At 38.4% G+C, this 13,570-nt stretch overlaps 1 protein-coding gene across 2 annotated transcripts in view; it reads right to left on the bottom strand.

The window, feature by feature from the left end:
- The window catches only part of LOC124154387, a 65,551-nt gene that overhangs the window by 50,176 nt on the left and 1,805 nt on the right, over positions 1-13,570 (bottom strand). Inside the window, exons 2-5 of one of the 2 annotated variants that reach the window (XM_046528078.1) lie at positions 10,138-10,229; positions 3,548-3,666; positions 1,174-1,325; positions 427-577 (exon numbers count right to left, since the gene is read on the bottom strand). The exons of the other annotated variant lie outside the window; for it this stretch is intronic. Of the exons in view, the coding sequence (XP_046384034.1) occupies positions 427-577; positions 1,174-1,325; positions 3,548-3,666; positions 10,138-10,229 (514 nt within the window). The remainder of the gene's footprint in view (positions 1-426; positions 578-1,173; positions 1,326-3,547; positions 3,667-10,137; positions 10,230-13,570) is intronic. 2 annotated transcript variants of the gene reach the window in all.

Below are 13,570 nucleotides of genomic sequence, written 5' to 3'. Positions count from 1 at the left end.
AGAGGGTTTTAAAATAATTTTAACTACATTCATAATCGAAAAAAAAACTTAATTCGTCAAAGAAATCTTTTGTAAATTCATGATTTTTTAAAATATTGTTCATTTTATGAAGGAAATGTATATATTGTTTCTATATTTTGGGGGAGTGGTATGGGGGTCCGGACCCCCTGGTCCTCTATCCCTCGCAACGCCACTGCTCATCCCCACTTGAAGCCAATGCATTGAGCTACCAAAAAAAAGGTTGTATTGTTCGTCGGGGTGATTCCGGTCATAAATCGATCGCTTAAAATATCTCCAAAGCGTGAGATATAGTTGGGAACTTGGGCTACAACAATGCCCGCGGAATTAAAGCGTAGTGTTGCGTCCAAAGCGTGAGTCACTCGGAAGCGACCGTCCTGTCGTTGTTATCAGCATATAGGTACTTACTTGCAGACATATTCCATCGTATACAGATTAGTAGCATCCGGATCTTCAAATTCGCAGAGCGCGACAGCATCCATGTTTCTGATGAAGTCTAAATTTGATTTACATTCGTCCCAACTATTCTTGAGACAATTCATGTCTTCGTCGGTTAAGCCTGAAAAGTTTATGATAGATTAAAAAAAAGTCAGTACTCTCTGCAGTGAGTGACTCATTTTCTCTTGTTGTGATCAGTTTCAATAAAGTTATTTTGCAAACATCGTCATAACTGTGATTTGAACTTTGGTGACCTTGAATCATCTTGGGTGATTATGGCTGACCTTTAGTGACCTTAGGTGAACTTGAGAATTCTTCTGCAAGCTTCTGCCTAACATCACAACCAAAAGTATTGAAAATATATCGCAAAAATCGTGAAAATCACAAAAAGAATTCATCATGTCTAATCAAACAATGCCTCAGGCTAAGGTCGTGGATAATAGACCTAGGCAGCTTAATATGTTATAGAAAATGACATTCCATACCGAACCTAAAACCGCCATTGAAATCATGTTACTTTGCTTGGTGTTCTGTAAATTGACGTGAAAATGAGGACAGATATGTACATATACAGACAAACCGGATACAAAGCACCTTTTTTCTCCCATATATGAGAAAATGCGCTAAAAAATATAATGGCGTGTTGCCGAAATTTATCTTCAAATTGAAAGTTATCTTTTCAGTGATCACAAAACGTAGGTAGGTACTAAAAATTACCAAGAAACATTTCATCTTCACTGTCACAGAAATAATTCACGATATTCTTAAACAACTGCACACTGGATGGAATCATAGTCTTCGATTTATTGGAGAAATCCTTCATGCTTTCGACTCCTTGTCTCATGCACTCCCATATCTGCTCCCGTGTCCTGGAAGAATGTTTTAAGTATGGCATAAGCATTTTTGGTTATAAAACTGCATTAAAGCAAAATAATGATAGAGACAAGTTGAATTTTTGCATATCAAGTGATGAAAGAATGAATGAGTACATATCGTCCTGGAGGAAAAACCTTTAAGTGTAAAGAATAGGAAATGCTTATAATGTTCCGCTGTGAAAAATATACCAATTCAGCGATGCAAAAAATAAATATCCGGCTTTGAAGAAACCATAGAAAGGCTTAACAAGTAAAAAAATGTTCGGAAAACAATACAATAAAATATTTAATATCAATAACACAAAAATATAAGTTTTCTCACCGACCATAACAAACACATCTATCAATAGAAAGTTTTGACAACAACAAAAAAAGACAAATTTTCCTTAATCCTGGTTATCAAATAAGAAAATTCATTCTTTAAGTGATTGTGTAAATACGATTTACGAGTCGTATTCATATCTAGCGGTAGGGTACCACGGAATCTAAATGCTGTAAGTTGAAAAGATTTTAAGTATACATACTGGTGTGGGATTGAAGAATTTCTTTAAGTCTCTCACAGATAAGAAATATTCCGACACATTTAACCTTGTATCAAGTAAATCTAATTGGTATAAATCCCTTAAAAACTTAGCTACGTAAAAATTAACATGAAAATACATAATTAGCTTGATCTTGTAATAACTTTACGCATCTAAAGAGAATGTTATCTCCAATGTAATTTTTAATGGCAATTCATTTTGCCCGAGTTTGTAGAATGAATTGTGAACCTTTACGCGTAAAGTGCGTGATGCTAGACTTTTTTTTTGCAAAAAGTCACTCAGCATCCGAAATTCATCGTGAATTGAGTGCGGTTTACGGCCAAAACAATATGAGTGAAATTGTAGTCCGTCATTGGGTACGATTATACAAAAATGGATGAACAAACACTCACGACTCAACGATTTCGGGGTTTCAAGAATAACTGAGATCTTTTTAATACGTATTGACAGGTTGTCCTCATTCAGATTTTCATAAAGAGGGGATCGCCAAGACTTTTAAAAGGTAGAACAAGTGCTCGAATCAATTTGATGACTCTGTGGAAAAATAGTTTTCATTTTAAATAGTAAAATTGTTCTAATTCCACTGGTTTAATTTGAATTTTAAAACTGTGGTTATTCTCTTAAACGGGTTACCCTCGTATACCAATTTCTATCCGCTATGGCAGCGTCACGATGTGTAAAACAAGGAATGCATGCAAAATGATATTAACTCCTCATCATCGCACTTCCCGTGTGCCATGATCTTTTATGGTATCATTTTCCCGAATGTTTAAATCCCCACCGCATGGGTTGACACAAAGCATGCCTAAACAAAAGTTGCAATCGTATTTGTTAAAATGGTACAATACAATGCCAGTAACCTAGACTTTTATTCTTCTATTGTTTCTCTACTTATTTAATATAATCGAGTGATTAATTATTAACTGGGTGTATATTATCACAATGTCTACCATCATATACACCGTTAAAGAGCTACGGGATTTATTGTTTGACCTAATTTTATTTAAATTTTTATATGTTATTTTTAAAAAAATTATTTATTGACTTTATTATTTTTTTTTAACTTTTACAAACATTTTTAAAAAAAGATTTATCTGTTTTTAATGTAATTATTTTAAATGAGTTTAAGGTAATTAATCAAAAAATGTATTATATCCAATAAGGGGTAATCATCTACCTATCATCCTCTTTTACTTGTTATTTGTTGTGTTCATGAGATTTTTTTGGCCTGGATTTAATTATATATGGACACTTTCTGTTTTTTTTAATATGTCATGCATCCTGGCTTCCTGGGGGATATTAGTGACAGGAGGCTCAACCTTGACTTGACCAGCTCAATTTAATGTCTAAAAAAGTCAACCATCAGATGAAGAAGATGAAATAGGTATATTCAATGGACGATTTGAGAAAATCATCTATCAACCATTGTTATATCTTAATCTGAGCTGAATTACTGAAATGAAAGTAATTAATCATGTAAAAGAGCCCAGGTCCTAGGGAAGAGGTGGCCGGATTTTGTCCTCACCTGGGCCTCGTTTAATAAAGAACAAGTGAAGTCAATAGTCCTCCGGAGGTAGTTGAATCAATCAGGTATTAACTTCTAAATTTCATGCAGTGGAACAATAAATCTCACTTCAGCAATGCTCGAGTAAGACATGAGGTATTATTGCTCACCTGCATACGTGTTTGCAATAGAGGCATGCAGTAGTGTCGCTGTAAAGTCTTGCTGTTTCGTTCACCTTGTCCGGTGAGAATTGATCGGAGAGGCAATGCATTACAGGCGCTAGAAGAACCTGAAAAAAATGTTCGGCTTACTTAAATTTCATAATTGAATCAATTGATAATTATAATTTATTTGACTTTCTCTTCGCAATACGTCGTCTCTTCAACAAGTGGCGCAGATAGGGGGGTTTTGCGGGATGACACACCCCTCCAGAGCTCAGAAAATTTTTTAAGTTAACCAAAATTACTCAATAATTGATATTAATAATAGAATAGTGGTAGAATTAATAAAATATCCCTCAAATGGCTATAATAAAATATCCTTGATGGACCGCGAGGGCCTTACACCTAGTACCATGAGCCTGGTATAATTGCCATGGGAATTTAAGAACCTGGATAGCGTAGTGGTCTGCGCATTGGCCCGGGAAGCCGACTAGTGAGCGGACGTCTTATGGGAGCTCTGTTGTGAGTCAGCGACTGCGGGTTTTCTTGCCGCGGCGATCGAGCGCTTGATCGCCGGGAGCGTAGTGTTGCGTTCCCGGTGAAGTGACTTACTTTTCCAGTGAAGGCAAAAAGTGTACTATTTGTGTGCGCACTCCTGTACCAGGGGTACGCGGTCTGTTAGCGTTTTCGTGTCGGTGAACGCAGTGCGAGTCGACGCAAAATGCCGGTGGAAAGGAAGAACACTCTGCGTGTAAACATCGAGAGTGTTAGTGAAACGCCTTCGGTCCTGGAGGTCCACCAACTAGTTGTTGGAGACCTCGGGCTGAAAACTGAGGAAATTTATGGCATCCAGCTGGGTCCAGGAAGGAAGTCATTCCTTGTGAAAGTCAAGCAGGAATCTACCTTAGAAAGAATTATAGTGAAAGTGGGTGAAAAGTTTCAGTTCCCGGCTAAAGGCACCAAAAATTTCTCATAGTGGTGTGAATCAATATGCAAAAGATATACTTTTGTTAAAGTGTGTCAGTTTCCTTTCGAGGTAACACGTGAGGAAGTCGATGCAGCGCTGAGCAAATACGGCAAAGTCTGTGGATACTCAGAGAATAAGTGGAGCGGCGATGGTATACACCAGGGCACGATGACGGGCACTAGAACCGTCAAGATGTCACTTACGGAAAATATATCTAGTGTAATAAGTGTTGGCGGTGAACGCGCAGTTATCCACTAATATGGGCAAAAGCTGACGTGCTCAAGGTGTGGAAGCGAGGAGCACTTAAGGCTACAGTGCCCAGAAACTAGGCCGGGGCCATCATACGCTAGTGCTCTAAAAAATTCTGGGAAGGTGGAAGAAGACAAGGAGGGGATGGATATCCCGGCGGAAGACGGAGTCAAATTGCCGGAGGAGACACCAAAACCAGATGAAAGTGGGGAAAAAGTCTTGCAAAATAACTACGTGAGTCATGTGAGTGCATCAGAGAGGGGGATAAAGAAGAAGTCGAAAAGGAGAAATAGAACACACAGAAAAAAAGTTCCAAAGGCGAACAAAATGAAGGAGAAGGATCTTCTTCCTCTGAGACGGACACGGAAGAAGCTGTAGTGACGGCGGGAGAGCCCAACGATGAAATTGACAAAAATTCTGGTGTGGATGAGGGGACAAATGATTTCATAAATGCCTCAGGCAATGAGGGGTCTACAGAAAACATGGAAGTGAGGGAGGGAGTGAGTGCCTCAGACAATGGGGGGTCTAATGAAATCAAGGAGGTGAGGGAGGGAGTGAGTATGTCAGGCAGTGTGGAGTCTATTGAAATCATGGACGTGAAGGAGGGAGTGAGCGATGACCAAAATAACGTGCTGGGAGAAAAGGAAATTTTCCTGGAGGTTGGGGGGGTGCTTGGGGGGAGTTTTTCCACCTTCTTCTTTCCTTACCCTACCAGGTACAAGCAGATTGTGGTCTGAGCGAGGGGAGGAGGATGAGGCGGCCTCCAGCGGCAGCGCGCCCCTCAACCTCACCGAGGATGAGGCCAAGAACAGAGCCGTAGCTGCGGAACTGAAAAAGCTATTCGGGAAGGACCTCTCACCTACCAAAAAGAAGAGGTGGAACGAACAGCTTAGGAACCGGGGCATCAGATTCCAGGAGGGTGACCGCAAAGGGAACAAAAAAAATCAAGTAAAAAAGGAAAATGATTAATAAATCCTTTAAAGTTTTGTTAAAGTTAATGTTAAATTATTTGAATAGCTCTTATCTTGCTTCAGTTATAACCATGAATGTAAAATGTCTACAAACCCTTGTCTTATGTAAAGAATACGGAGGTATTAAATTCAGAGTTGGTCTATATGAACGATGTCGAGGGCCGGACTCTTTTTCCGAACCTCGCCATTTAAATTTAACTTTTTTCTCCTTTTGGACACCCTTTTTAAGATACGAATTTCGCATGCAAACGCCCTTCGTTTGTTTCAACAACGTAATAGAGAAAGTTTTACTTCCTTCCAAAAAAACGAACAATGAGTACCTCTTCAAATAAGCGAGATATAACGGTAGCGTCACTGAATGTGGCCGGAATCACGAATGCCTTAAAAATCATGGAAATTCAAAATTTTATGTACAATGATTTAAAAACAGATGTCATCTTTATTCAAGAATACAAAGAATCACCTGCTTGGCAGAGCAAAAATTACCGCATATTTGGCAATACTGATGACTCCTCATTAGGTACAGCAATTTTAACAAAAAAGTTTTTAAATGTTAAAAATGTTCGTCGTCATGCCACCGGGAGAATAACTGCATTGCAAATCGGAGACACATACTTTATTAACGTATATGTCCCTTCAGGACATGAAAAGAGCGAAGAAAGGCGAGAGTTCCTGGCTAGCGAAATTCTGCCCTACGCCTGCCTTTTCAAGGACATGGCGATAATGGGAGGAGATTTTAACGCTATATACAGAAGAGAGGACAGCGGGGCAAATAACAAGAAAATAAGACACCGAATAAACAAGACACTGAAAACCTTAGTTAGCAATATAGACGCAATAGAATACGGGAAAAATACAGTACAAAACAGAATACAATTTACAAGAATAGGAACACACTCTCAAAACTGAATTGACTATATTTTTATTTCAAAGAAACTAAAAAACGAATTCATACAATACAGTACGACCCCTATAGCTATTTCGGATCACCACGCCATTCATATCAAAATTAAAATGGACTTTGATGCACGGAATGTAAACAATATGGAGAAAAAAAAATTGGCGTTTAGATACTAACCTATTAAAAGACGTAACAATGTGTAAAAGTATTGAAACCGAAATATTACAACTCTCAAATCACGCTCTCAGCGAGAATGGCACTTTAATTTGGTGGGAAAAAATCTTTAAAACAGGTATCATAAAGAAATTACAAAAACTAACTAGCGAATAATATAGGGAGAAAAACGAAACAATAGATTTCTATCGAGAGGTGCTCCAACACCAAATAGACACAGAGAACAGGTCGCCCAGAGTAAATGCCGAAATAAAAGAACTCAAAAAAGAAATTTTCCGACGGGAGGTGAAGCTTGCCCCTTAGGGAATGGGAGCGAGGTCATGACAAAAGTGAATCCGAAGCCCTGACAGTAGAACAATTGCGGAAGACGATAAAATATGCGAGCGGAGGTGAAATAGGAGATCTAGACGACCCCGAAAAGCGGCTTGAGGAGGCGACGAGATTATATAGCCGGCTCTACCACCAGTACGGGGAATGGCTGTCCTTCCTCTCCCCAAACTCAACCCCGAAAAAACGCAGCGCTTCGAGACAAATATCACGGAACAGGAAATAGACGCTACGAAACTAAAGCTTAAAAAGGGAAACGCTCCCGGGGAGGACGGCCTGCCAAATGAGTTTTATTTGACATTCTGGGAACAAATAAAACCCATTCTCTGCGTGGTTTTCAATAGCATAGCGCGAAAAGGGGAAATGAGTGCGCGAATGAAAAACGCAATAATAACGCTAATACCAAAAAAGAGAAATGCAAAACATATAACGGAATTTAGACCAATCTCTTTACTAAATACCGATTATAAAATATTAGCTCACACAGTAGTCCAAAAAATGACGATGATAATGGATGGCGCAGGCCTGGAAAATCAGTTTGGAGGGGGAGAAGGGAAATCCTCAGTAGAAGCTAGTACTTTAATCAGGGACATCATGCATAGTAGTATGCCAAAGGAGGAAAATTCTTTAAGCATTTTAGCTATCGACTTGGAAATAGCCTTTGACAATATTGGAACAGAATGGATTATAAAAATTTTAAGAGAAAAACATTTTCCAGAAGGGCTTATAAGAATGATCCAAACACTTTACCATGAAATCACATCTCAAATAAAAATAAGAAACAAAATATCTGATAATTTTATAATAAAAAACTCGGTCCGACAGGGGTGCCCGTTGTCGATGTTGCTCTTCTTTTTGGCGATGGAACCTCTGGTCATGGACCTTGAACACAGCATTGGAATCAGGAGGTGCGGAAAAACGTACACATCGTGCATATATGCCGATGACATCACCGTTTTTGTGAAAGACGCATCGGAACTCGAGAAAATAAGCGATATCATGAAAAAATACACTTCGATCGGCGTGAAAATCAACACGACCAAGTCCACACTCATACAAGTAAAAGGAATGGAATTATCTGACACAAAAGGCTGGAATAAAGTCAGTGGCCAAAACATCCTAGGGCTATGGTGGGAGAAAGACCTTGCCGCCACTATTAATAAAAACTGGGATAGAGCAACGGGAAAAATCCGTAAAATTCTACTTGGATATGCGGAATACAACACGTACATCACGTCTAAAATCAAACTACTTAATCAGATACTGTTCCCAAACTTATGGTATGTGGCACACGTCTGGCCAATGCCTGAAAAAGCAAACGCAAACATAATTAAAATGACGAATAATTTTATATGGAAAGGCTATCTTCAAAAAGTCGAAAGAAAAAGACTGTACGCGCCCCCAAAATATGGTGGCCTAAACCTTATTAACACTAAAATCAAGGCACGCATTATAACCGTGAAAAATATCGCTAAGATTTTACACTCAAATAACAACCAAAGAAAACGTTTATTAGCAAATTCCATGAAGAAAGCAAGGGGACTGAGGTACTTAAATAAAATTTTACACGAAGCAAACATTTTCAAAAGCAAATACGCACATAACGACAGGCTGCAAACTACTAAGCAGATATATGAGAGCGTACTCAGGGACGAGCTGAAAGCGACTCCACGCATAAGGGTAAGCAAAACTTGGGAAAACTATTCCAGGCTGGGGAGTGGTGCGAAGGAGGCAGACGTTATGTTCGTCATATGTTCGGAATGCCTCGTGACTAATACAATGAGAAGGAAACTGGGTCTACGAACAGAGGACGAGTGCCCGGAGTGTAAGGGGCATGAGGGCATGACGCACACAGTTCTGGGTTGCAACCATGACGTATTTTAAGAAACCATAACAAACATTTTTAAAGAATTTGACACCTTCGGTTCGGGAAGTGTTAACGATAAGGATCTACTGAAATTAAATTTCCAACTCTTCCCACGCACGAAGGCACACATTTTATCAGAACTGATAAGCACATATGTTTTTAACAAAATGAATAGAGGAGACATCAGATCTAATTTGATTGAAAAAATTATATATTTAAACAAAAAAATCAATACAACGAAAGAGCAGAAAGAATGGCTGTTGAATGTTTTTTAATACGGAAATGACATCTGCTTAGGAAATATTTTCCCGTATTGTATTCTCTCGAATTCTATGTAAAATAATCCTTTGTAAATAATGTTTACTTATGTTTACGTTCCATTTTATGCATATACATAAAAAATGTCTAAATAAATATATACTAAAAAATCTGTGCTGAGGTGGAAATGGACGTTTGGGCAGGTCCCATACGCAGGGTTGGCCTCTGTGCCGAGGATCGGACGTTCGTTACCGAGCCCCGCCGGTCATTTTTACCTATGCTTTTTTTTGGAAAATTTGATAAAAGAATAATAATCTATTTTTTATGTTCTTTGCTTATGTTTACCTCCAAATTCTTATTTGAATGAAAATGTCTAAGATACGTATAGAAAAGCTTATTCAAATGATTGAGATCAAAATTTTAAATGCTTATAAGGTTGTGTTTTCATATACTTGTATGTGATACCAATACGTTTGAAATTGTTCCCATTAGATGTATTATGTATCTGTTTGTACCAAAAATTAAGCAATAAAAGCTTATTTAATCGAAAGCCAAGGACCGTAGTTCATTCCCGGTCCAGGGGAATTTTTTCTAATGGCATTCTTGTATATTTCACCGCCGTTCACGCGGCAGGGTTAAAAATAATACACATTCTCTTTTATAATAATTCGTGATTGGAAGATGGGACTGTTTTATATAGATAATGGGGACCAATTTCAACGGGAAAAAGATCAATGCCTGAACTGCCAACGCACTGAATAGTGTATGGCATCATGAAAGACAAGGTGTCAATAATGAGTGTACAATGGCAGCTATCATGTAATGATCAAGTCGACCCTCTCATGTAAAAAATGACCCATAAGTTGAATCTGCTCCATTACTCACACTAGATCTTTCCCGGCATTCCAGAAAACTCTCAGTTAGCAGGTAGGCTGGAGTTGTAGCGACTGTGATCGTTGTAAATGTCAGGAAAAGTCCTGGAAATCGAGAGTGAAATTTAAATTAGTATTATATCTATGCATGGAGAAACTGAGATTGAAGATGATCAGGTTGGGGAGTTGGCTTTCCACCCCGCAGGCTTGGGTTCAAATCCCGGCGGTGCCTGAGAATATTCACAGACTGCCCGATCCCTGCTTGAATGCTATGTGGAGGACATTTTAAGCGCAACACTCCGTCATGTGGTAATATGGTCCCATACCAATTAAAATTGGAAGCTTTCGAAATGTTGTGGATTAGAGGAATGGTGAAGAATCAAGAGTCACTGAAGTTCAAAAGGACAGATACCCAAGCAGTGGACGATATCCATCGGATGTCTAAATAACGTATTTATACTCGAAACCAGTTTCATAACACGATGGATATTTTGAAAGCGTTACATAAATATAACGAGTTTTTAAAGTGAAGTTCCATAGATATTCATGTTGTAGTATCCATGATTTAAAAATGTTATTTCAATCAGTATCCATAGTTAGCATATGTTCCGTAGAGAATTCAAGAGTAAACATGTTTTTTTTGTCTGCGGATCACCAAAAACCATAATAAACATACCAATTATCTACTCAGATGTAGAGAAGATATCTAAGACATGTTGTAATATGGACCTCCATGTCCACCGTTGTACTATCGTTTTCAAAAGTATGTAGACACCCACGAGCCCCACTTAAATGATGTGGTAGGGTCGGTAAAAACTTGGAAGGTTGGCACATGAGTTAGCCTGCATCCCTCACCAGTGCGCCAGCAATAGCCGACGAGGACGGACGCGGGGGCGACCGAGCTAGCGAGACAGGAGTCAAACTACAAGCTCAAATGCCCCAGTGGATAGGAAACTCACGTACACGCTCATGTTGGGCCTTCGGTGTGTTTTCTTGCGAGCTCCTTGGCGAGGATTTCCTCTCTTCAGATTCATATTTGGACTCACCGTGAACACGGAATGTGTCTATGGCTCCGTAGCTGTGGACGATATACTTCACCCGCACTGAAGTTATGGGGGGATTTGAATATGAACCAATTGTATTTTTTTATTTTGTGAAAGGTCAATTGATAACATCAATATTATATATATAGTTTACTCAATAAAATACTAACACCGAATTTTTAGTGACAAATTTTTTAACATAAATGGCTCAATCTGCACACATTTATTTCTAAGCAAGTTTATTCAAAGAGGGGAAATAAGCAGGGGAAGTGGCAGAGGTTGTAATTTGTCCTTGCTACTGTCAAATTTCCATTGATAAAAATCTGTACTGATATAATGGACAATACTCAATCAATAGCCAGATACACTCGTTGTTGAAATCAGAATTATAGCCGTAGATCATGATGTTTGCAACTCAATCGATAACACTGATCAACCAAAAAATAATTTTTTCTGTTCTAGCCATGTTTTTTGCCGATCCTCTGGTCTTTTTCGGGCTGATTCCGAAACTGGGCCCAGATGTTTTCCATCACGTTAAGTTTTTTTAGGACAATCGGATTCAACGGGGATTCAAGGGAGTTTAAGTAAATAAATTGTGAGTTAAAATAATGTGAAAAATGGGTACTCACTCGGATTTTTCTTGCATATTTAGTTTCTGTCGAATCCCTTTTCAGTGTCCACCACTAATCTGACAAAATGTTGCTGAACTTTTGCTGGTGCCGTTCGTGTATCAGTAGAATATTCTGGTGGAAACACCTATCGTGTTGATCACTAACGACGCCAAGGTTTGTAGGAAAAAAGTCCAGGTGTGAGCCAATGAAGTGTTTTGTTTTGACAACGCAGAGCAGCCCATTTTTTGTGCTATTTAATTACATTAACCACCAGATCGTGATGATATTTAGCCATTCTCTTTCCTAGAAAATCTTCAAATGCATTTTTGAATGCCTTCCACGCGCTTTTTTTGTGGAACTCTTGTGGTCAAAATTACGAATTCTTCAGCGCTTCTTAAAAAAAATCTGCGGCCCAGTACAAAATCATTCTATTATCTGTTTTTTTTTACTGATTTTTAGGACATTTGTTTCAAATAAGTAAAAACTGCACCATTTTTACACATATCTTTTACAAAAATTTTAAAAAGCCCTAATTTAATACTTAAAGGTGGCAAAATAATATTTTTAGGATCGTAAAAAAAGATGAAAGGACATTTTTGAATCCAGTAACGAGTGCTTACCTTATAGCCCACTTTTTCCAAGTAATGACTTTTTCTGTCTCTGCTATCCTAATCGCAGAAGAAGCATTAATATTTCGTGCAGTCAAACTGTATGCCTAGTAAAAATGCAGCTACTTTTAATTTTCCACAAATTTTGCGTAATGAAAAATTTACTACATATTCTGGTAAGATTCTTTCATGTCAGTTCCATGAGATAATGCTTTCGAGGGGAGTTCCAATCCATTATGTTAGAAAACAGCCTTTAAACTGTCGTTACAGGAATCAATAAACCTAATCATCTGTGTTGTATTCAAAACTAAGAGTATCCATAACAGGGAGAACTGTTGCATCATTGCAAAAATTAAGATTGTTTTCATGAGAAAAAATTATTTAAATTCGTCATTGATGTAAATAATATAAATTTATGACTGCATGGATATCATCCATTTCTTCAACGGACAAATTACAACCTCTGCCTCTTCCCCTGCTTATTTCCACTCTTTGAAAAAATTTGCTTAGAAATAAATGTGTTAAGGCGGATTGCGTCATTGACTGAGGCGGATTAAGGATTAAAAAAAAATTAGTCGCTAAAAAAATTCGATGTTTATTTTTTTTGAGTAATCTATATCTCTTATGTTGATGTTATCAATTGACATTTCACAAAATAAATAAAATACAATTGACTCAGATTTGAACCCCCTCCCCATAACTTCAGTGCATCAAATGCGCGTGAAGTAATCCTACTCAACTACGGAGCCACATACACATTCCGTATTCATGGAGAGTCCAAATTTGTATCTAAAGAGAGGAACAACCTCGCCAGGGAGCCCAAATGGAAAATCTCCATACGGCCAAAACGTGTGCGTGAGTTTCCTCAGTGTATTCCATCCGCTTGGGCTATAGCGCCTGTAGTTTGACTCCTGTCTCGCTATCCCGGTCGCCCTCGCGTCCGTCCTCGTCGGCTCTCGTCGGCGTACTGGTGAGAGATGCAGGCTACCTTATGTGCCAACCTTCCATGTTTTTACCGACCCTACCACATCATTTAAGTGGGGCTCGTGGTGGTCTACATACTTTTGAAAACGATAGTACATAGCTGCAACGTTGTTTGATGGGTCCTTTAAATATTTGACTGATATCAGTGGAATATTAATTGTATTAACATGGATATTGAAGAATGTTATATGCTAACGCTG

This window comes from Ischnura elegans, chromosome 2 (assembly GCF_921293095.1).
Source record: "Ischnura elegans chromosome 2, ioIscEleg1.1, whole genome shotgun sequence".
NCBI lineage: Eukaryota > Metazoa > Arthropoda > Insecta > Odonata > Coenagrionidae > Ischnura > Ischnura elegans.
This window is presented reverse-complemented; position numbering and strand designations above follow the sequence as displayed.